At 36.8% G+C, this 22701-nt stretch overlaps 2 protein-coding genes across 2 annotated transcripts in view; both read left to right on the top strand.

The window, feature by feature from the left end:
* The window catches only part of LOC116126030 (DNA-directed RNA polymerases II and V subunit 8A-like), a 97994-nt gene that overhangs the window by 62142 nt on the left and 13151 nt on the right, over positions 1-22701 (top strand). Inside the window, 2 exon segments of the mRNA XM_031411725.1 lie at positions 6714-6871; positions 7730-7824. Of these exon segments, the coding sequence (XP_031267585.1) occupies positions 6714-6871; positions 7730-7824 (253 nt within the window).
* Positions 12625-14164, top strand: LOC116126024. Its single transcript, XM_031411720.1, has 2 exons — positions 12625-13207; positions 13496-14164. Exons 1-2 carry the CDS (start codon positions 12632-12634, stop codon positions 13631-13633), a joined length of 714 nt encoding a protein of 237 aa, XP_031267580.1. The 5' UTR covers positions 12625-12631; the 3' UTR covers positions 13634-14164.

Raw genomic sequence — 22701 nt, 5'->3', positions numbered from 1 at the left:
AATCGCTTAAGCGATCCATTTGTATCGATTAAATAATTTTTGTTAAAGACTCTTGGTCGCTTAAGCTATTTGAGATCGCTTAAGCGATCTTGTCCGAGGCAGAATGAATCTGCCCAGATCTATGATCGCTTAAGCAATCCATTTGTATCGCTTAAGTGATTTTCATAAAAGACTCTCAGTCGCTTAAGTGATCTTGTCTGAGGCAAAATGAATATCTGCCCAGTTCTATGATCGCTTAAGCGATTCTTCCTAAAAGAGTTTTTGTTGCTTAAGTGATTTGGGATCGCTTAAGAGATATTTTCCGAGGCAGAATGAACATCTACCCAGATGGGTAATCGCTTAAGCGATCTTATGTATCGCTTAAGCAATGCTTCGTAATAGACTCTTGGTCGCTTAAGTGATTTGAGATCGCTTAAGTGATCATTTCTGGAAAAGTCTTGGTCGTTTAAGAGATATATGTGGTCGATCATATACATAATTGTTTGGTATCATGCCTGTATTTAAGTTAATTAATTTCAAAATGATTGTGATTGGGAATCATTTGTACATCACTCATTTCCCTCCCAAATCCGAAAAAAATTTGTGTCACAAAATTAAGTAATTTATATCAATATAATTCATCACAAATCAAAATATAAGAGACATCAATGTAACCTGTTTATCAAAACACAAAATAAAAAATAGGCATGGGATGTGGTAAATATCGAAATATTTGGACAAGCTAACCATTAGCCCCAACTGTGGTGAATCAAATAATCACACCAGTGTATCACACGTTGTAGTGATACACAAAATGAAACAAAACGCTAAAAAACCATTATCCAACTTGGGTGAAGCAAATGATCACACCACACATAGTAAATTCAAACTGCTAATGAGATATCTTATATGGACAAACAAAAATATCTCCCAAATGTCAGATCCAATTCTTTACAATGATTCTGCAGGCACAAACTATATGTACTATGTATAAAAAATCGTGCAAATCCAGCAACTAATTGAAGCAGGAAAGATTGATCCTTTAGAATGCCAAAAGCCCCATTGTTGTCTCTTAAAGATGCAAAGCCCTTTGCCTTGAGTTAATCAGTGTGCACGCTCTCTGAGCACCTCAAGATCCATCTCAGTTGGGTCAGTTGCCTAGATTTCATAGTGAATGCACTCCAAAGCCCTCCTGAACCTGTCCTTAGTCGTTGCATATAGCATTTTGGCTCGGATTCGAGAAACAGAAGGAGACCTGAAAGGAGATATCAAATTAAAAGTTATAAGGCAAATAATTACAGAAATAACTAGAAACAGAACATGCACCAGATAAATTCAACATGATACTCTTTGCTTCAAAGACAACTCTTTTCTATCCAACAAGACCAACAACTACAAAATAACAAGTTAACCAATCAGATTTAAAATCAAAGACCTAGGATCTATTACGTTCTTTAGAAGCTTTATTATCTATATCTTATCTAGCAATTTGCTTTAGATGGAGATATTTGATTTGATTGTTTTTATCTTTGAATTAATGTCCTAGAAAATCCCATTCCCAAATGTCAGATCCAATTCTTTACAATGGTTCTGGTCACTCAAAACGGATCCATCTGCCTATGGAAGCTGTCGACAACCCAGCGCTCCCGATAGTCTCTCATTGTTTCGTCATTCAAGCCATCCATCGGGGTGTTGGTCATGTCAAACTGAATAAATTTCAGGGCATATGCCTCACATTCAACAATATAATAGGAAGAAGACATTAGCATTAGAATAAACTTATAGAACAATTGTATTATGTAAGTTAGTTTTCTACAAAATTTACCTTGACTCATTTATTGGATCCGTAGAGCGCTTAAGTGGCCACTTTCCAGTTACTACTTGATCACCCAAGTGCCCAAACATCCCACTGGCACGCAACAACCAAGGGAACAACTTGGACAGTGGCTCCAACTCGACCTCCAACTACCTGTCTCGATAAATAGTTGGGTTGCAGTCAAGGATCTGCAGCAACCCTTCCTTTAGATGCACGATGACTGCTATCTAGTGCATCTGTTTAGCGAGGATGATGCAGTACCTCTTTTAACAAAGGCCCAACCATGGCCATATTTGGCCGATTCTCCCGTACATACTGCATAATCCTGTCATCAAACTGAAAATCATCAAGGATGCAGTCCAACTGTTCTGGGGCCAATCTTTTTCGCTTCGCTCCTTTTGCTTCACTACTAGCAACGACATTTTTAATTAAAGTGCGATATGTCGAAACAAGCATTTGGCCAAACGCCACATCGGTGATGGCACAGTCGAGATACAATAGATCACCATCACTAGTCTGTCGTAGCCTCATCAGTGCCAATATCTCATCGATGTGCTGCATCAAATAAAAATAACAAGATAAGTATAGAAAACATAGGCAAAAATAAGGAAAATTAAGCGAAAATAACTCACCGAGTCCTTAAGTCACGTGCCCATCTTCAACAACTTTTCAAACCATTCCCGGGAATAATCCCCTGTCTTACACTTTATATGGCCATTACTTTCTAATCTATTGTAATAGGCATAGAAGAGTTTTTTCTTTTCCTCTATTGGCCTATACAAATCGACATTTGAGTTTATTTTCGCTTGCCCATTTCCTCCCCCTTCCTTCATTTTTACATCCCCGCTTCCTTCGCCTCCCACCTCGCCCTCCTCCATTATCACCACCCCACTTTCTCCACCAACCTCCTTAACCTCCTCCATTTCTGGTTCTTCCTCCATTTGTTTCTTAATTTTCCTCTTCTTTACCTGTGTCACTGCCATGTAAGGCGATTTCACAAACTTGCTTTTTCAGCTCTCTCTTTTCAGCCTAGTTTGCACTTCAACCGCTTTTAATTCTCCACCAACTTCCTCCTCCACTGTACCAACTTTCTTTGCTAGCTTATCCACTTTCTCCTCCACCCTTTTCATACGCTCTTCCATCTTGTCAAATCTGTCATAAACGGCTGTTGTAAAACTCTGAAACAGGTCGTTTATGAGGTCAACCACCTCATTATCCCAACACCAATGTCTCGGCAAACCGGTACTTGTTGTACCGATTTGCTAAGGCATACGAACCTCCTCCTCCTCCTCGGGCCTCCAGCCGATTGGAGCTTCATCATCCTTGGCATCAACTACGTTGTCAAGTAGTGGCCCTACAACTGCCGTCACATGCGTGACCCCTTTAAGGTCCCGCATCAGGTGGTCTATCCGTTCATCCCTTGCATCCTCCAGTGCTTTGAAAGATGTGATATAGTCCTATTCCGCTTCATCCCCATAACAGTGAGAAGGGACGAACAACCTCCCTGAATAAAAAATAAAATCAATCAGATTGAAGCAACATTTTAAAGCAACGCATGTTCAAAGCTAATCCTTACCCCAGCCGCTTGAATCTCATATCTATTTGTTCGTAATCTGAATGGATACACCTCTCGATATGCCACCATAACATCCTAGGAATTGTTGTTGCACATCCAAACTGTTACTCCTCCTTCTCCCCCCCCCCCCCCCCCCCCCCCCCCCCCCCCCCCCCGCCTTAGTGAAGACAGGGATGACCTCATATATCCAAGCCTACATTGTAAAAAAACAGTCCATATCATAATTCAAACACATATATTACAAAAAAATATAACAAAAAGCTATTAATATTTACCTGCATTGCCCATGGGAAGCCAAACAAATTGTACATGCTTGGTTTATTCTTCCCAACCCATTGGGACTGCTTTAACGCCATGTCTAGTTTTTTCAGGCTGTTGCTGGTTCGCTCAAATGATATACGTCCCCATGGACCCCATGGATAAGAATTAAAGAACTTCAAGTTGCTTGCAAACAACAACCAATCTTTCTCAACAGCTTTTGTTGAGTCACCAGCCAATAAGATCAAATGTAAAAACAAAACCAAGCACACTTTTATCTTCTCTTTATCATTAAATTCAACTCTTTCTAGCCTCTGCTCTAAAATCTGTCCTGTAATAGATTTTGCCCCCTGCAAAACCTTCTTATGAAACCTTATGGCTCCCGGACTCTTCCTTATTGCATCTGCCTCCTTATCTGGCACTTCCCCACATCCCAAGCCCGTCACCAAGGCATATTCCATCATCCCAAAACGTAGTGGCTTTTCATCCACCACAAACAACATTTCTTTTTTTTTTTTTTATTGCATTTTACTGAGTGCAGCAACATGTAATGCATTCCCTGCCCCCAAAATGCCTTTTTCCAATTTGTTCCGGTGCTTAAAAACCAATTGAAACAAGTGCGACAAAAATCTCTTGTACCATGCCTCATTCCACCTAAAATGTCCTTTATTCTGTCAAAAACATCCCAACTTGACTTGACCGTCACCCTTGCAGGAAAGTAGGGTACCTTATCGCTTACAAGGTCTAACTCGTAGTCTCTATAGTTTACAGTCCGCACAATCTGCACAATCGATATAAACAAAATGTCAGCAACAAAAATAAACCAAAACAACTAATAAACAAGATATTAGCAACAAAAAATTACCAATGTGGTCACTTAAACGATTTCGGATTGCTTAAGAGATCTTGACTCTGCCTTGTGTAAGATCGTTTAAGCGATCTGAAATCGCTTAAGCGACTAAGAGTAAACTAAAAGAATCTCTTAAGTGATACAAAAGATTGCTTAAGCAATCTTATATCTATGATCCCTGGAAGACTCCTTCTGGCTTGAATTCTTGCCGGACTCCTCCTCCTCGCCTGACTCCTCGTCTTTAGAACCGTTTTGCGATTCTTCTCTCCGTTGTTGTGCCGCCATCGTCTCCTCTGCCTATGAACCACCTTCACTGATCGGATGATCCACCGAAGCAGCCATTGAACTGCTTGCGCCATCAAAATCTAGGATTTGAAGTGGCGTTGTTTTTTCCTCCTCACTGTGAGTGTCAGCCATGGTTTTGGATTGAATTTGGTGTCAAAATTTGCAGTTTCAATCAGAAATGTTGACTGTATCGCCGAAAATCGCATAGATTCCGTTTAGGGTTCAGGAATCAATTTTAGGATTCAAGAAATCGATCGAAAATCACGATTGTATCGCTTGGAAATCACGACTGTATCGCCTAGAAATCGGCGACTGTATTCCGTTTAGGGTTCAAAAAATTGATTTTAGGATTGAATATGGTGTGCAAATTTGCAGGGTCGATCGGAAAATCACAGTGTCTCCCTTTGGTTCAAGAAATAGCTTTTTGTCATAATGAATTTCGATTAAGTGAGGTGAATAGGTGGGGCTTGTTTTGATAAATTTCAAATTTTAAAAACTTTCATTATTTAGATTCGGCCCACATATGTTTTAATCTTTTCATTTTAACCGATTTTATGTGTTTAATGAATCCTAACTATGGCACACCAGCTTCTCTAAATTAAAAAAAAAAAAAAATGAAAAACATTTTCAAGGTCATTTTGTTAAATGGAAACTTGGGATGGCCGGAGAGTTAAATTTTCTCTCCATTCACTAGCTTCAATACTATAGAACAAAACATGGGTTTTAAGCATAAATACTTGATAATGGCTACTTTAATGATTTTTTTTTTTTTTTTTTTTTTTTTTTGCTTCAGCTCACTGTTAAGGCCTGCTTGTTTCTTGAAGTTCTTAGTGCTAGAATTGTTATTTGTTTGAAATTTTGTAAAACAAAGTTGTGAACGAAGTTTAATGAAGTGGGTGATAACTTGGTTGTTAGATGTTATTTATTGTTTGAGTCATTGTTTGCTGTTTTGTCTGTCGCTCTTCCTTTAAATGGGTCTGCTGTTGAAGAAAACCTTGTGGCACTGGGCAATTTGTTTTCGAAAATAGGCTTGTCTGAGAAGAGAAAGCTCCTAGGAAAGTATTTTATTATTGTGGTTGAATTCTTTGTTAGTTTCAGTGGTGTTTTTCTTCTATTATTTATTTATTTGTTGATGGTGATGGTGAAGGTGAAGGTGAAGGTGAAAATATTGTAATGGCGAGTGGGAAGTGTCCTATTTTTAATGCTTTCATATTCAGTAAAGAGAACAAATGTTTTTGCAAGTAAAAGTCTGATGTGATAGTCTTTTATCTCTAAGTTATGCTACGTAGTGCAGTATCCATGTTTGAAGTTATTTAGGAGAAGCCCGGTAACGATTAATGTTACCGGAAGGCTATGGTTCGCATATTATTTTTTGTTCTGGAGAAAAAGAAAATAAGGGGCTGAGAGAGAGTGTCTCTGGAACTGTATAAAGTAACCTTACCGGCTAATATTTGTTGGTGCTTTTTTATGTGATGCTGTTTTTTATGTTTGGCACCAATTGGAAATTTAGTGCTGCCATCTAACACTGTCATTACAAAATCTGTTAATTCCAGTTACATCTTTGGGATTAAAATAAGCACTTTATAATTCAAAAAGTTCTTTTGGTGCTTTTGTGTATCACTTTTTATCAAAAATGTTTAATAGAATAGCATTTCCATACATGTCTCTGGTGCTTTTACATTGCCTATCAAGAACAGAGACTAATAGCTGTTTTTTTTAGGTTAAGATATTATTTATATGTGTACAATATGCAACTTGAGTTATACTAGTATTAGCTACATTATCATCAAGTGATTATTCTAGGAATAATGTATTGTTTTTCTGCCCTGGAATCTCCTTAGTTTTATGCTGGTTGTTTCTACCAGATGTTCAATGAACCTTTTAATTTCTATTTGATTTGTTAGTTTTATTTTGGACCTTTGAGGTTTATGTTTTGTTGTGGTATGCAGTTTCTCGCATTGAAGCACTGAGTCAGAACTGTGACATGTACATGCTGCTGGATGTGAACGTAGAGATATATCCTATGCGTGTAGGTGATAAATTTGCTTTGGCATTGGCTCACACATTAAATCTGGATGGAACACCAGATACTGGCTATTATACTTAGGTTGGTTTACTCTTGTAATATTATGTGGTATTGAGTTCATTGCTATAAGGATTTTTTGTGTTTTTGTCTTCTCAAGCAATGTTATAGCTGTTGAAAAGAATTAGCTTGGGTATAATAATTGTGCGAAGTCTCTAATTATCTTCTTTGGTTTTTACTAATAGGTGGCCTCATGTTTATGGAAATTGATTATACTTGTCTTTCTACTTTTCACATGAGCATCTCTGAATAATTGTCAAAGTGCATTAATCATGCTGTCTCTTTTAGGAATTTGCAATGTTCCTCCTCCCTTCATGAATTATGCAAAATGTTTTACATGCTTGCAAAACGTGTTTAACCTACAAAGTTATGTGCAAGTTTAAGTTTTAGAGAAGAGTCTACATGTTCAAGATGTTCAACTCTTGCTTCCGAGTTGGATTTTAGCATCTCATTTGCATAATGATATTATTGGCTTTTTTGTTCTCCGACTGTACATCAGCCTTCTTTAACTGTTCCATCTGAAGGGACTAGTATTGAAGCACTGAGTTAACCTAAAGAAAGTTTCAGCAAAACATGTTAGAAGACATTGAGGAAAGAATATAGTTTTCTGATATAAAAGATGGAAAGAAGATTGTTTAGAGGTTGAGGATTTGAAGAGATAATGGAGGCTGACTGATTTATCCTGATCATTTAAGTGGTTTGATATTGGAGAATAAGAGAAACCATTGACCGTAATATTAATTCTTGCAAATAATATCTTAAAACTCCTCAAATTGTATGCATGATTGTCGTTTTGAACTTTGATATCTGTCCTCTGTTTCCCTATTTATGTGTTATAGTTGTTATTATATCCATATAATCGATTGTACTCTTTTATTCCAGGGTGGGAGGAAATCTCTTGCTGACAAGTTTGAATACATTATGCATGGGAATCTCTACAAGATATCAGATGAAGGCTCCGGGAAAACACTGAAAGCGTAGGAATCCATACCCAAAACAATTTACTTTGTGTTTATGATTTTGTTCATGTCTAGTTACAGTGCTCATTTGATATACGAGATATGAGATTTATGTATGTCAAATCCAGATTTCAAAGAGAAATGGATTTCGTAAAGCCTAAGTGACTTAGCGGTTTTCTTTATTTCACATTTTGATTGCTTTGGTTTTTCCTAATGAGGAAGTTGTGAAACCCTGCTCGATTACCATACCGTACATCTCTCTTTAACCTCCAAACTTCTGTTGTTTGTTGTAATGAAGTTGTATAACTCAATCACTAAATTGAGTTATATCGATATTGTTGTCGTGTTATATCATCATTCAGTTTGTCGTCGGGTTGATGGATCTTGAGACCGTTGTAGGCAATGTAATGTACTAAACTTCTGGTATGTGGCAAGAAAAGTATATGATGGATGCATTGACTGTGAGTTCAAATTGTCAAAATGAAAAAGCTCTATATGGAGAGTCTTTGCTCTCATCCCTATCTCTCCCTCTAGTGTTTTTGTGTGTGGAAGGAATTTAGATGCTTGTTATTGCTTTCTTAGCTTGTTCTATTGGTTCAATCCTATAAATTAAATTAAAATCGATTAACTTCAAATGATCAACTGATTTTGATCAATAAGACGTAAGTTAAAAGAGTTATTTTTACAGTTATTGGAAAGTGAGAGTGTTAGGAAGACTACTATTTGGGATGAGTGTAAAAGAGTTTTTTAGTATTAATTTATTTAAAAAAAAAAGAAAAAAAAGCTATTTAATATTAATTATATAAAAGAAAAATTAATATCACAAGAACAGATCAAATAAGTTTTAAAATATTAGGGTATTTTTGAAACTCTCACCACAAATAAGTGTAAAAATAACTTATGGAGAAGATCAAACTTACAACTACCAAAAAAAAAAAAATAGGCTCCTTAATTCCTCAAAATATGGATAAGTATTTTCATGTTAACCCTGATAGATTACAGCCCTCATGAAGCTCAATACAGTGTCTAGTATCCACGACTAGGACACCTTGTCCATTATTTCCCCGCCAGCGAGATTTAGTTCCTTACAGTTTGGACATTCACTTTTCTTCACACTCCACCACACTCGTTCATCACCAACTCCCTGCATGTCCCATTATGGGCAATAACTCCTCTCAACTCTAAACATAACTATCATAGAGTACATCACACCATTTGAAAAAATACTTGGTGAGATTGTTTCCCCTTCGGCGAGAGGATCCAGAACTTGTTGACACTACAATCCAAGGCTTTTTATGCTGGCTGTGTTTTCCTTGATCTGTTTTAATGTATTTGGCTGTGCAATTTTAACAGAGAGGGTTGATGTAGTGGCTTTTGTTCTTGAATTTCTTGTTTGCGTTCAAGCAAATCTCGCAAGCGAAGCTTGCATTAGCATCATCTTCTTCATGGAGATTCTCTCGTTCGGATGTTTTTTGCAGTGTTTCACATGGGTGGTAAAATTGTCACAGGAATTTTGCCATTCTCTCAATATATATGGCTTAACTTATCATGAGAGGCCTACTTAATAAAAAGTCAAACTTATGTGGAAAATAAAATTTTGTTTAGTTTAAAATTGTTTTCTTATTTCAAAAGAATTTCAGAGTGTTTAATCTTGAGGGAGTCCTTCATACTACAAGTCAATACGTATATAAATTATATACGTAAATTTTGATTTAATTCTATCACAAACCATAAACATATGATAATAGGTTTCAGTTTAGTATGAATAATGTAATACCAAGGTGATATTTCAAATTCTTTGGTTTTCTATATACATATATGTTGAAAAGCTTTAAATTTTTAAAGTATAATTTATTTTGTTATTTAAAAATTATATTTTGTCTAATTTTCTTTACTAAAAAAGATAACATGTATATTTATCATTTATCATTATAATTATGTAATTAAGGTATATTTTAATATTTGCTTCGCCTTGAATATGCGCCATTTATGGCACATTAATTATTTTTTTAATTTAAAGGGTTTATAAAGGGAGAGACAATTTCCCAACCCAAGGTTTGGCTTAAATAATTTATCACCCAAAAAGTTTGAAAAAAAAACATTTCCCACCCATTGCTAAAACTAAGACATTATTTTTAACGCTAAAGCGCATTCTCAATAGTTTGCATAAAATCTATTTAGTAGTAATAGTATTTTAACCCTAAATTACAAACACATCACAATTACCTTCACCAACTTGGAAATTAGCATTTAAACCCTTTCTTCATTTCAATCTTTTTTTATTTAACTTTTAAAAAAAAAAAAATCAAAGAATAAAATTTGGCCAATGTGTACATTGCTAACCGTCGTTGGCAGGATTGGGTTCACTCTCGTGGCCGTCCGGCCACACCATGTATAAGAATTGGCCGTCGTCAAAATCTGCAATTCTTGATTCGCTTTTCCATGAACCAATGCATCTACACACCAAGTGTTTGTTGAATTGCCATGAAGATTATTGGCACACCAAGTATTGATGAATTACCTCAAAGTTATTTGTGATAGGTTATTGGTTTTAAAATTCGGAAACTTTCACAATTATCATTTTGAATGAAAGAACAAGACCTCCAACAAGGTGAAGCTGTCACAAAGGAATACTATCTGATTCTGAAAAACCATGGAATTTATTGAAAACGACATAATTAAAGCCAACAGCCAAGATGCTGTAAGCCTTGAAAACTTGATGCATGAATCATAAAAGAGAATATATAATTTCAACTAGGTCCAGAACCAAGATTTTAATCAAACCCAGGTCATGAATCTAAAAACTATCTCAACAAATTCCTAGAACTATTAACAGAAATTTCAGATCAGTCTAAATTTTTAACAGAAGAGCGAAATTATATTGAATATATTACATATCACAAAAGACTTCAGTAATTCTATTAAACTAGGCCTTTAAGTAATTTCAGAGAATTCTTCTTCAAGAAGAGGACCAGTTTTTCTAAGTGATCTTCTCCTAGAGAAATGAACCTGAAACTTTGGAAACAAAAGCGAAGCCAAAATCGACAAAGCTGAAGCCATCGAAACCATTGAGATTACAAAGTAAAACATGCGAAGTGCTGCAAACTATGGCTTGTTCCCGATCAATGACGCACCAAAAGAACCTGTGAAGCAGAACATGACAGAAATCTAAGGGCATCGAACCCACATGTTTACGAACGGTTTCTCCATTATTCTCATATTGATCGCAAAGTAGCCGTAGAAGAGAAGCCACAGTACGGAAAAACACAGATTATATTTTTCCCAATTGGTCATTTGGATTTCTTGCTTAAGAACTTCGATAAATTTAGAAGAAACGTGTGGAGAGCTGTTAAGAGCAATATGGTTTGATTTTTTGTCAGTGTGCTAAACTGAAAGTATAAGCTATAATTATATTGATAATTCCTATTTATAACTTTAAATTATGCTTCGATATCATAATTTTTAGGATTAGTTTAGAATTAGAATAGATTTAAATAATTAGGTCAAATCCTTTAAAATTATGCTTATCTTATGAGAGTAGGATTAATTATCTTATTCATTTTATAATTAGGATTAAATATCTTATTAGATTTGAAAAGGTAATTAGAGTCCTTTTAGGATTGTCTTATATCCTTCTATATAGAATAAATATATTATTAGATTTGAATTAGGCAATTAGAACATTAAATTAAATTGTTTGAATTTTGATCATAAATTAAAATTATATTTGTTTTATTTAAATAAAAGTTCTGTCCTTAATTATTAACAACACTGTGTACAACCCAAACAGACTCTTGCGAAATTAATCTTGGGTCAAAAGAATTGGGCCAATTCATATATCACTTGGCCTATAGGCCTATACAATTTCACTTTTCCCTTATTATTATGAGCACATTCTATTTCCCCCTAAAGTTTCATTATGTAACAATTTCTCCCCAGTCATTATGTATTCTGTTAGGGTTTTTTGTCTTCAATTTGCACATTTCACCTTGATCCATCAAGTAAAATACGAAACATTGACAAAAGGGGGGAATTGCTATTTTCTAAATCTGTTGGAAAATTGTTAATTCAGTGAGACATGGGGAAGTATGTATTAACTTGATTATATTCCTATTGGGTAAGTGATATAAGCCCTTCAGGTTTGCTGAATACCCATGGATCTCATTAGTTTAAAAGATTAAACACCAACTCCCTTACTCTTTTAGTAGACGTTAGGTATTAGGAGGGAGGTAACTGTCATTTTTTTAAAAGTGGGGTCTACGCGAAACTGTTTTAGTAGACGTTAAAGGGAGGTAACTATTATTTTTCAAAATAGGGGAGTTTAGCCTTTCCTATTTAATGCTCGTCAAATGAAATTCATACACTTAAGCATCCAGCATTAATCTTACAACGGGTACGTAGAGAACAGGGTTTGGGACTCTAATTCATTTTGATTTTCAACTGCGGATTTATTCAGAACTCTTCCACGTTTACCTCTTCTCTTTCTCTCTGTTTTTTGCCAAGAAACTCCAGGGGTTTCGTTTCTACTCTTTTTCCTCAACTTTCTTGACTGCCAAACAAGTACAAGATACCCTAATAAATTATATTGAGCCCATTCTTAATATTTAATTTGATAGTCAATAATAACGTCTAACCGATTTTCTCAAGTAATCTTTATTTTGTTCTATAATTTTTACATATTTACAGGCCTAAATTTTCAGTAAAGTTATTTTTACATATTTACTACCAAAGAGAACCTTACCTGCTAATTTCTTCTTGTGTTTTGGTTAAATGCTCGGTGACCATTTAACTTCTCCGACTTTCTGTTTTTCAGAAGTTCCTTAGGATGGATCATTTCAAAGCTCTTTTCCAGCCTGCCCAATCTGGTGCTAATACTTATCTCAGTCGGACAACATTGCTTCTTGATTGGGAGCTGCAATTTCTTTCGTTAAAACCTGAGATGGTCAGTGACTATCGTGAAGTCCTTGAACTTAAAGAACCACTATTATCGGCGTCGGGGTTCCGTTGGTTTGCAAAGAAATATGATTTGGAACTCAAGATTTTAGAGAGCCTGAAAGAGATTAATCTTGGATCAAATGCAACTGGTAACAGGTTCTTGGTCACCACCGGTGACAAAGGGTATACGCTGACGGGTCTGTGTTCGACGGTAATCTCAAGGTGCTTTTCTCACGCACATAAGGATCAGATCACAGCAGCTGGTTTACAAGTTCCATCAATTTGGAATTTGCCCAACCCAGGACACTTCTTGACACCAGGTTTCAAGAATATTTTCAAGAAAATCTGGGCTGCCGCTTATCACAACAGTGTATCTTTCAAGAAAACGGCTGATCACAGGTTATTTCGGTCTATTGAGGGCTTAAGCCCAAGATCAGTTCCATTCTCCGGGCAAGAAAATCTCGAGGTAAAAAGTGCTCTGCTTTTCTAATTTTTCTCATGATCTTTTGTTTCCTACACTAATTTTTTAAGGCTTTAATAATCTCTTTCTGAAAATATATAGTCTTTTTACTCATTGTCCACATAGTTAATTTCTTGATTCTTCCATTAGTTCTTTATTATGATGTAGCTTGGATGCTTGCTTGATAGGCTTAATGTTATATGGTTTGATTCTCTGTCAGTGTGCTAAAGTGAGCCCATGAGCTTATAGTCATCTTTGATAAATCCTATATACTAATTTTAATTCTTTTCTTAGGATTATCTTTCGGATATGTATATCCATGCTTTAGCAAAAATACTTCATCTTCCTGGTCACCCTACACTAAGTCTTCCTCATGATGAAAGCTACTCGGCACAACGCCAGATTCATGGTTTTAGCTCGTCTAAAGCTTAAAATTTTCTTTCTAAGTCAACTTTGCTCAATCCTTGGATGCTTCAACTTGCTCGCTCACAACCTAAAATTGTTTTTGAATACCTTTCACTTCGCAAAAAGAAATGTCCAAAGTCCAGCTATGAGGGACGAAGTCCTGAATCTGTATGCGGTTGTGAGTTCTGTGAGTTTAGTAGGAGATACGCAGTGCCACTGGGCAAGTTAAAAGTACCATGTCGTTCTGAAGAGGGTGTAAGATACATGATTACCACTGCTGAGACAGGTTACACTCTGAAGGGTTTGTCTCCCAGAATAATTTCGAGGTGCTTTTTTGAGGCAGACCAAGACCAAATCAAAGCCTTAGGACTAGAGGTACCATCGCTTTTGGATATTCCCCAGGAACACTTACTCAAACCGCTTTGTAATGATATTTTGAAGGAATTAGAAGTTGATGCAGCTTCCCATCCTCTCCCCAATGTGGTGTACGTATATGCTTGGTCTAACTCTACAACGAACGAAGTTTGCGCCACACCGCTTGCTCGCAGCTCGGATGAAGCCAACTTTTCATATAATGAAGCAAGCTGTTCGAATAATGGGGTGTCATCTGATACTGAGAGAGAAAGAGAATATTTTAAGATTGGATTGAGCGAATTGGAATTGCTGCTTAAGAGCACAACGGCGTCCTTATCTGATCTGGAGAAGGAGACTTCCACCCATGTGCCTCCAAATTCAGATTTCAAACGACAGAGAAATGCATCATTTCTTGAGAGAGCAAGGGCCTTCTTTCAGCCTGAAAATGAGGGAGCAGAACCACTATTAAATCGTACTAGATTGGCAGAGGCGACACTCGTTGTGGCTGCCAAATTAGCTCCCGGTCTCTTCACACAAGGGTCTGGTGGAAGTAGTTCATTACATAAAGCCAAAATTTTCAAGCAATTTGCTACCATTTGCAATCTTATAGCGTTTCTGTGTTGCTTCTACGGTATCTTAGTTTGTGGCAGAAGGCCTAGACATGCTGCGAGAATCATTAACGGTGTCGGCTGTACTGCCCTCGGATTTTGTTTTGTGGGGATGACAGGGATGACTTTGAGCGATGATCTGAACCTTTGGTTCACTGCTGCAACTTGCACAACATTCCTCCCCATCTTGATCTTTGCATTGGATATATTTAAATAAGTTTGGGATTTCTTCTTTCTTTAAAAAGCTACAAAATTTTTGTACGTACTTTTGACATGACATAATGTAGATTAGTAATAGGTTGCATTGAACCTCAAACAAGAGATTTGAGATTTTTTTCATGTATTAGGACATAATGTAGAATACATTCTTTCATTCTTTGAGAAATTTACAATACTTTCAGAATGATTCTACTTTCTGCACATCCATACTCTGCATGCCATGCCAACTTACAAGATTGGAGAATTAATCTCAGGAAGTAACAGCAGCAATATAAATTATTAGAGGTATAACAATTATAAATAAGCCGATAGTAGAGGTGACATGCCAGCAACGACAAGGGTTTTGGCTGCATTTGCATATAAACAAAGGAGTATAAAGCTTTTTCCCACATTTGTAACAAAACCAAGTATTACATCTGCAACCAAAAAATAATTAAATTAATAAAACAAACAAAAATTAAACCTCACATTGAAATTCGAACTAATAATTAGTCAATATCTTATGGAATTTTTTAAATTCAAACTTGAAACTCTCGTTAATAAAAGTTAATTCTTAATTATTTGTACAAGAAGAAGAGAAAGTTTCAGATAAAAACCTGCATTTGACAGATTTACAGCCCTCGCGAAGCTCAATACAGTGTCCACAACCAGGACATCTAGTCCATGTATTTCTCTCAACAAGCTGGCCAAACAAGATATCATTCCGATCCCTCATATTTCTACTTTCTGCACATCCATACCCTGTATGCCATGCCAACTTACACTGAAAACGAATAATCGCTTACAGTTTGGACACTTAATCTTCTCACAGTCCCACCACAATCGTTCACACACTCCATGCAATTCGTACCAGGGCAATAGCTCTTTCAAAACCTAGAACATAATTATCGCAGAGAAGATCACACCACTTTGAAAAAACACTTTGTGAGATTATAGTCTACACGGACAGGATCTAAAAATTGTTGGCAGTAAAGGGCATTGAATATTTGCCGTATGATCTCGATCTTGAATCGATATATTTGGCTATGCAGTCTAGACAGAAAGGGTGACCACAAAGGTTCTTGTTCTTGAATTTTATTGTGGGACATGGGTTCGATGCAAATCCACAGGTGAAGTTCCATTAGCATCTTCTTCTGTGTTTCTTGTTGGAGATTCTCTGGTTTTCACTGGTTTTGCAGTGAGTTTCCCATGGTAATCTTATGGAATTTTTCGTGGCCAACTTGTTATTTTTTAAGAATCGTTACGTATATAGGGCTCTTCCTAGTTTTCTGAATCCATAAGAATCTATTCGGTTTAGGAATACATAATTATCTAAATTTCGGACTAGAACTCTTTTTATCCTAACCCAAGTCTGATTTTGTGTTGACTAGGATTAAAAATTATATTTATCACTTGATACTTAACATCGTGAGCAGTTGCTAATTGAGCCGTTTCTTATTTCCGCTGCCCCAGAGTCAAGGCAGAAAATTGTAGTAATTAATATATAATGCACCCCAAATCGAAGGAAATTGTTATTAACTCAATCGTGAAGCAAAGACTTTCTGTAGTTTGATCAGTAGAATGCTTGCTGTTTTAAAGAAGAGAGAGAACTATTGGCTTAACCTTTTTTCAATTCAATTCAGAATATTACAAGGGCTCGAAATAAGAAAAACAGCTAGTAAATAATTAGAACAAAGAGCTGAGCAGCCAATAAAAATCATGCCGATAGCCGCGGCATTCCCATTCCCTTATAGCTTTCCCACATTCATGCAAAAGCAGTCCGGCATCTGAAAGAAATTAATCCTGGGTCAAAGAGATTGGGCCAACGCCAATCTTATACCTTCGGCCTATAGGCCCATTACTAATTTCACATTTCCTTAATTATGAGTGATAGTACCATTCCCCCCTAAATTTTCATTATATAACATTCTCCCCCGTTATTAGCATTCTTAGGGTTTGTCGTCTAATTAAACATTTCACCTTCATCCATCAAGTAAAATAGCGACCCTAACTAACGAACATTGCAATAGGGGAAAATTGTCGTTTTATAACACTATGGGAAAATTGTTAATTCAATGAGACGTTGGGGAAACATGTATTAAGCTTGATTATATTCCTATGGGTAAGTTTGTAAGGTCCTTCAAAATTATGACACTTTCGGGTGAAGTCACTTCAAGCTTAAAGGAGGTTGTCAATAAGACGTAAGTTGAAAGAGTTATTTTACCCTGTTGGAGAGTGAGAGTGTTAGGAAGACTACTATTTGGGAGGGTGTAAAAGAGTTTTTAGTATTAATTTATAAAAAATAAAAAAAAAGCTTTTTAATAATAATTTATATAAAAAAATTAATATACAAGAACAGATCAAATAAAGTTATAAAATATAATAGAAATATTTTGAAACTCTCACCAGTCACCACAAAAGTGTAAAAATAACTTATGGGAGAAGATCAAACACAACTCAAAAAAAAAAAAAAAAAAAAAAAAAGGTTTTTAACCTCAAAATATGGAGAAGTATTTTCATGTTAAACCTGCATTTGATAGATTTACAAGCCCTGGTGAAGCTCATACAGTGTCCAGTATCCACGACAAGACACCTTGCATCGTTCCCGCTGGCGAGATTTAGTTCCTTACAGTTTGGACATTCTTTTCTTCACACTCCCACCACACGTTCATCAACAACTCCGCACTTCCCATTAGGGGCAATAACTCCTCTGAAACTCTGAACATAACTATCACAAAGTACATCCACCCAATTTGAAAAAACACTGGTGAGATTGTTTCCCGGCGAGAGATCCAGAACTTGTTGACAGTACAATCTAGGGCATATTATGGTGGCTGTGCTTTCTTTGATCTTGGTTTTAATGTATTTGGCTGTGCAGTTTTAATAGAGAGGCTTAATGCAGTGGCTTTTGTTCTTGAATTTCTTGTTTGCTTTCAAGAAATCTGAAGTGAAGCTTGCATTAGCATCTTCTTCTTCGTGGAGATTCTCTCAGTTCGGATGTTTTTGGCGTGAGGTTCACATGGATGGTAAAAGTGTTATAGGAATTGCCATTCTGTCAATATATATGGCTTAAATTATCATGAGAGGTCTACTTAAATAAAAAGTCAAAACTTGTGGAAAATAAAATTTTGTTTAGTTTAAAATTGTTTTCTTATTTCAAAAGAATTTCAGAGTGTTTAATCTTTGAGGGAGTCCTTCAATACTACAAGTCAATACGTATATAAATTATAGTACGTAAATTTTGATTTAATTCTATCACAAACCAATATATATAAAATAAATAGGTTTCAGTTTAGTATGAATAATATAATTATTTTTTTAATTTAAAGGGTTATATAAAGGGAGAATGACAATTTCCCAAGTCCCAACCCAAGGTTTGGCGTAAATATTTTTCACCCAAAAAGTTTGAAAAAAGCATTTTCCCACCCATTGCTAAAACTAAGACATTATTTTTAACGGTAAAACGGCATTCTCAATAGTTTGCATAAAATCTATTATAGGAATACTATTACTTATACGGTTATACCTATAAATTACAGACGCATCACAATTACCTTCACCAACTTGGAAATTGGTATTTAAACCTCTTTCTTCAATTTCAATCTTTTATTTATTTAACTTTTTAAAAAAATCAGAGAAGAATAAAAATTTGGCCAGCGTGTACGTCGGCTAACCGTCATTGGCAGGATCTGGGTTCACTCGTCGGTGGCCAATCCGGCCACACCGGTGTATAAGAACTGGCCAGTTGTCACAATCTAGGATTCTTGATTAGCTTTTCCACGCACCAAATGCATCTGCACACCAAGTGTTCGATGAATTACCACAAAGATTATTAGCACACCAAGTATTGGATGAATTACCTCAAAGATTATTTGTGATAGGTTATTTGGTTTTAAAATTCAGTAACTTTCAGAATTCTATCAGATTTGAATGAAAAGAACAAGACAACCAACAAGGTGAAGCTGTCATACAAAAGGATTACTTTCCTGATTCTGAAAAACCATGAAATTTATTGAAACCGACGTAGATTAAAGCCAACAGCCAAGATGCTGTAGAGCCCTGAAAATTTTATGCATGAATCATAAAAGAGAATTAGATTTTAACTAGGCCCAGAACCACAAGATTTTAATCAAGCCCAAGTCATAAAACTAAAAAACTATCTTAACAAATTCCTAGAACTATTAACAAAAATTTTGGATCAGTCTGAATTTTTAACAGAAGAGCAAAATTATATTGAATATATTACATATAACAGAAAGAGTTCAAGTAATTCTATTGAACTAGGCCTTTTAAGTAATTTCTGAGAATCCTTCTTCAGGAAGAGGACCATTTTTTCTAAGTGATTTATTCTGCCACAATATACTTCCTAGAGAAACCAACCTGAAACTTTAGAAAACAACGCGAACGCCAAAATCGACAAAGCTGAAGCCATCGAAACCATTGAGATTACAAAGTAAAACATGCGAAGTGCTGCAAACTGTGGCTTCTTCCCGATCAACGACGCACCAAAAGAACCTGTGAAGCAAAACATGACAGAAATCATAAGGGCATCGAAACCACGTGGTTTACGAATGGTTTCCCCATTATTCTCATATTGATTGTGAAGTAGCCGTAGAAGAGAAGCAGCAAGTACGGAAAAACACAGATTATATTTTTCCCAGTTGGTCATTTGGATTTCTTGGCTTGAAAGAACTTTGACAAATTTAGAAGAAACGTGGACCGGAAGAGCTTTAAGAGCAACATGGTTTGATTTTTTGTCAGTGTGCTAAACTGAAAGTATGAGCTATAATTATATTTGATAATTCCTATTTATAACTTTAAATTATGCTTGGGATAGCTATAGTTCTTAGGATTAGTTTAGAATTAGAATAGAGTTAAAATAATTAGGTTAAATCCTTTTACAATTATGCTATAATCTTATTATCATTTTACAATTAGGATAAAATGATTTTCAATTGCAAACTTTATTCAGAACTCTTCCTCGGTTAGCCTCTTCTCTTTCTCTTTGTTTGGTTGCCAAGAAACTCTAGGGGTTTCGTTTCTACTCTTTTTCCTCAACTTTCTTGACTGTCAAACAAGTACAAGATACCCTAATAAATTATATTAAGCCCATTCTTAAAATTTTGATAATCAGTAATAATGTCTAACTGATTTTCTCAAGTAATCTTTATTTTGTTCTATAATTTTACATATTTATAGGCCTAAATTCGCAAAAAAGATGCAAGATGCTTTCAAAATTACTAAAATAAATGCAGATGGAAAAAAATTCGACAAAGGTATTTGTATAACTTTTTTATTTTATTTATTTAATGTGTTTTTACTCTTTCGCTACCTTTAATTGAACATCAATTTGATCTTTCTTCCATGATTTGATCTTATTGTTTAGTAATCTAATAATCAGGAATGCTTTAATTATAATGTGCTCATAGGTATTATCTTTTTGTTGTAACTGTGATTAATTATCAGGATTTAAATTAATGAACTAAAGATGGATATATTGAGTGAATTATTCGTGATATATTGTATCTATATATGCTTATGGATATCTTCTCTTCGATTATCAATTGAAAATAAACATAATTTTCTGTTAATTTGTGATCTATTGAATCTATATATGCTTATGGATATCTTCTCTTCGATTATCAATTGAAAATAAAGAAAAATAAAATAAATAACTATAGGCTATGATAACAACAATTATACATCTTTACTTTCCCTTAAAAGACATTGTTATGCCCAAAAAATACAAGGGCTTACTTCAGGTCCACTCAGCCCACAAAAGTCAGATCATTGGGACAACCACCGTCTGTTCCTGTCAGGATAGTGGGTGCGCGTCAAGCTAACCAAGAGTTGTGGTGCTCCCACGTGTTCAATCCCTGCTCTAAATCACGCAAATCACTCTGGGAGGTGGGCAATGTGACATAAAGAAGGATTTGCACGGATAATCCCACAAACTTACAGATTTAGTGATCATTGCCTCACTACATCTCACTATAAATTGGAAGTTCATCTCTCATTGAAGGGGATTGGCACATTTTATGCTTGATTAACTATCCTGTCTTCCCTAATTCTTTGTATTCAATATCTTGCAATATTACTATAAAGTCAGTCAGCTAAAAGCGACCTGACCCTTATCATCAATATAAGCATCAGTGGACGTATGACTTGCTACCTTAGCATCCGAACCACTTTAAAAACTGTCCCAATTGCATTTACTATCTCTTTATTCATTATATTCACGTGTGTCTTCCGGGCCACCACAGCATCCCACACGTATGTTTCGTTGGTGCAAAAATCACGCATAAATAGTTTGGCGCTAGAAGGAGGGCTGATTTAGTGTTCATCCTTCATCAGGAGAATCTCCAGCTTACCGGTTCTACAGCAACAAATGGCCTGCCAACCAGAACATGAGCAAACCAATCAGGGCGCTGAGGGGTCCCCCCAAGTTCAGGGTGATACCTCTTCTAAAAAACCTTCAACCCCGCAAAATACTGTGAGAGATATCCCATCAAGCTCACAGCTTGACCCCGCTATAAGAAGCTACCTGGAGAGGTTCGATAATACTCTCCAGACGGTCAACCAAAGGTTGGACCGTTTGGACCAAGGCACGCCATCTAAGTCAGCTGCGGTGGTACAACCGCCAAAAACGCCTACAGGTCGCCCGAAAGCGCGGCAAAGGGAGATAGCCCGTGTCGCGAGCACTGCAGCGCGTAGACATAAGGGTAAGCAAGTGGCAAAAAGAAAGCCCACGGGCTCCAAAGGACCAGCAAACACTGACCGCGTCCCAAACAGAATACCAGTCTTGTTGAGACTCGGTGAAAAGACGTAGCTCGAGCTGTCCCATGCCACGTTGCAGGTACACACCCATAAAAGTGCTGGACGGGGTGATTCTGATCACCGTTAGCAAAGCAATCCTGGTCGTCACCGTGTGAGAGGGTCTCACACTTCGCGGGGCGGTTCTTACCACCGCGAAGGTCGTGAGAATACCCCACACCTTTCATCACCATCACATGCCTCTAGTCAGCGTGTATCGAGAGTGGCTGGAACCGCCGGCCGAGGCGAAGAGGAACTCGACCTCTGGACATTCCTCAATCGTAACCGCGAGAATCGAACTCGCATGGGTGAAAGCAACCCCCAAGCGGCTCCCTTGCCGCAAATTGAGGAGCTGCAGTGAGCTCTAGACAGGCTAAGGGCTCAGCAAAATGAGCAGGGACAGGTCGCATTTGCGTCCCCCTTCTTTCCCGAAGTATTAGCCACTCCGCTCTCACCGGGATTCAAGATGCCAGACATGCGGGCGTTTGATGGAAATTCCGATCTACAGGATCATCTATATGAATTTAACGACCTGATGGAGCTTCACCAGGTCTCAGACTTGGCAAAATGCCGCTGTCTAGTAGTGACATTGACCTCCCACGCCAAGCGATGGTTCAGGTCGCTCCTAGCGGGATCGATCAGTTCGTGGCCTTAGATGAGCACGACGTTCCTAAGGTATTTTCAAACAAATCAAAAATTTTTGATGCCTTTGAGCTACCTCAGCAACATAAGGCAAGAAAGGGATGAATCCCTCTAGTCTTACATTGACTGTTTCCATAAAGAACTCAATAAGGTGGCTCACACTCCTGAAGAGTCTGTTCGGACTCTCATCATAGCCGGGGTCCGCCTACAAACCGACCTGTGGAAAGAATTACAAGTAGAGGATGATGTTTCCCTCACAGGATTTTACAACCTTGCAGAGAAGTACCTCCTAATAGAAAACTCATTGGCGGCATTCAGCCGTTGCGACCTCGGCGCTTCGAGCAGTATGTCTGGTTGGGGAGAAGGTAGGAGAACTGATCGCAGAGGAGACGCTGACGATCAGCAAAAAGGGAAGAAACCCCGCTACGAGCACAAAAAGTGCTATGCTCCTGTTCCTCACCGCGATCGCGACAGGATCTA

Source organism: Pistacia vera, unplaced genomic scaffold, assembly GCF_008641045.1.
Source record: "Pistacia vera cultivar Batoury unplaced genomic scaffold, PisVer_v2 Contig104, whole genome shotgun sequence".
Lineage (NCBI taxonomy): Eukaryota > Viridiplantae > Streptophyta > Magnoliopsida > Sapindales > Anacardiaceae > Pistacia > Pistacia vera.
The sequence above is the reverse complement of the archived record's forward strand: the minus strand, read 5'-3'. Positions and strand labels throughout refer to the sequence as shown.

What these genes read in the sequence shown, in the direction of transcription:
- LOC116126024 (XM_031411720.1), top strand. Translation starts at nt 12,632, where the DNA reads ATGGATCATTTCAAAGCTCTTTTCCAGCCTGCCCAATCTGGTGCTAAT. An exon ending in CCGGGCAAGAAAATCTCGAG is followed by an intron (nt 13,208 to 13,495) that starts GTAAAAAGTGCT and finishes TTCTTTTCTTAG; the next exon opens with GATTATCTTTCGGATATGTA.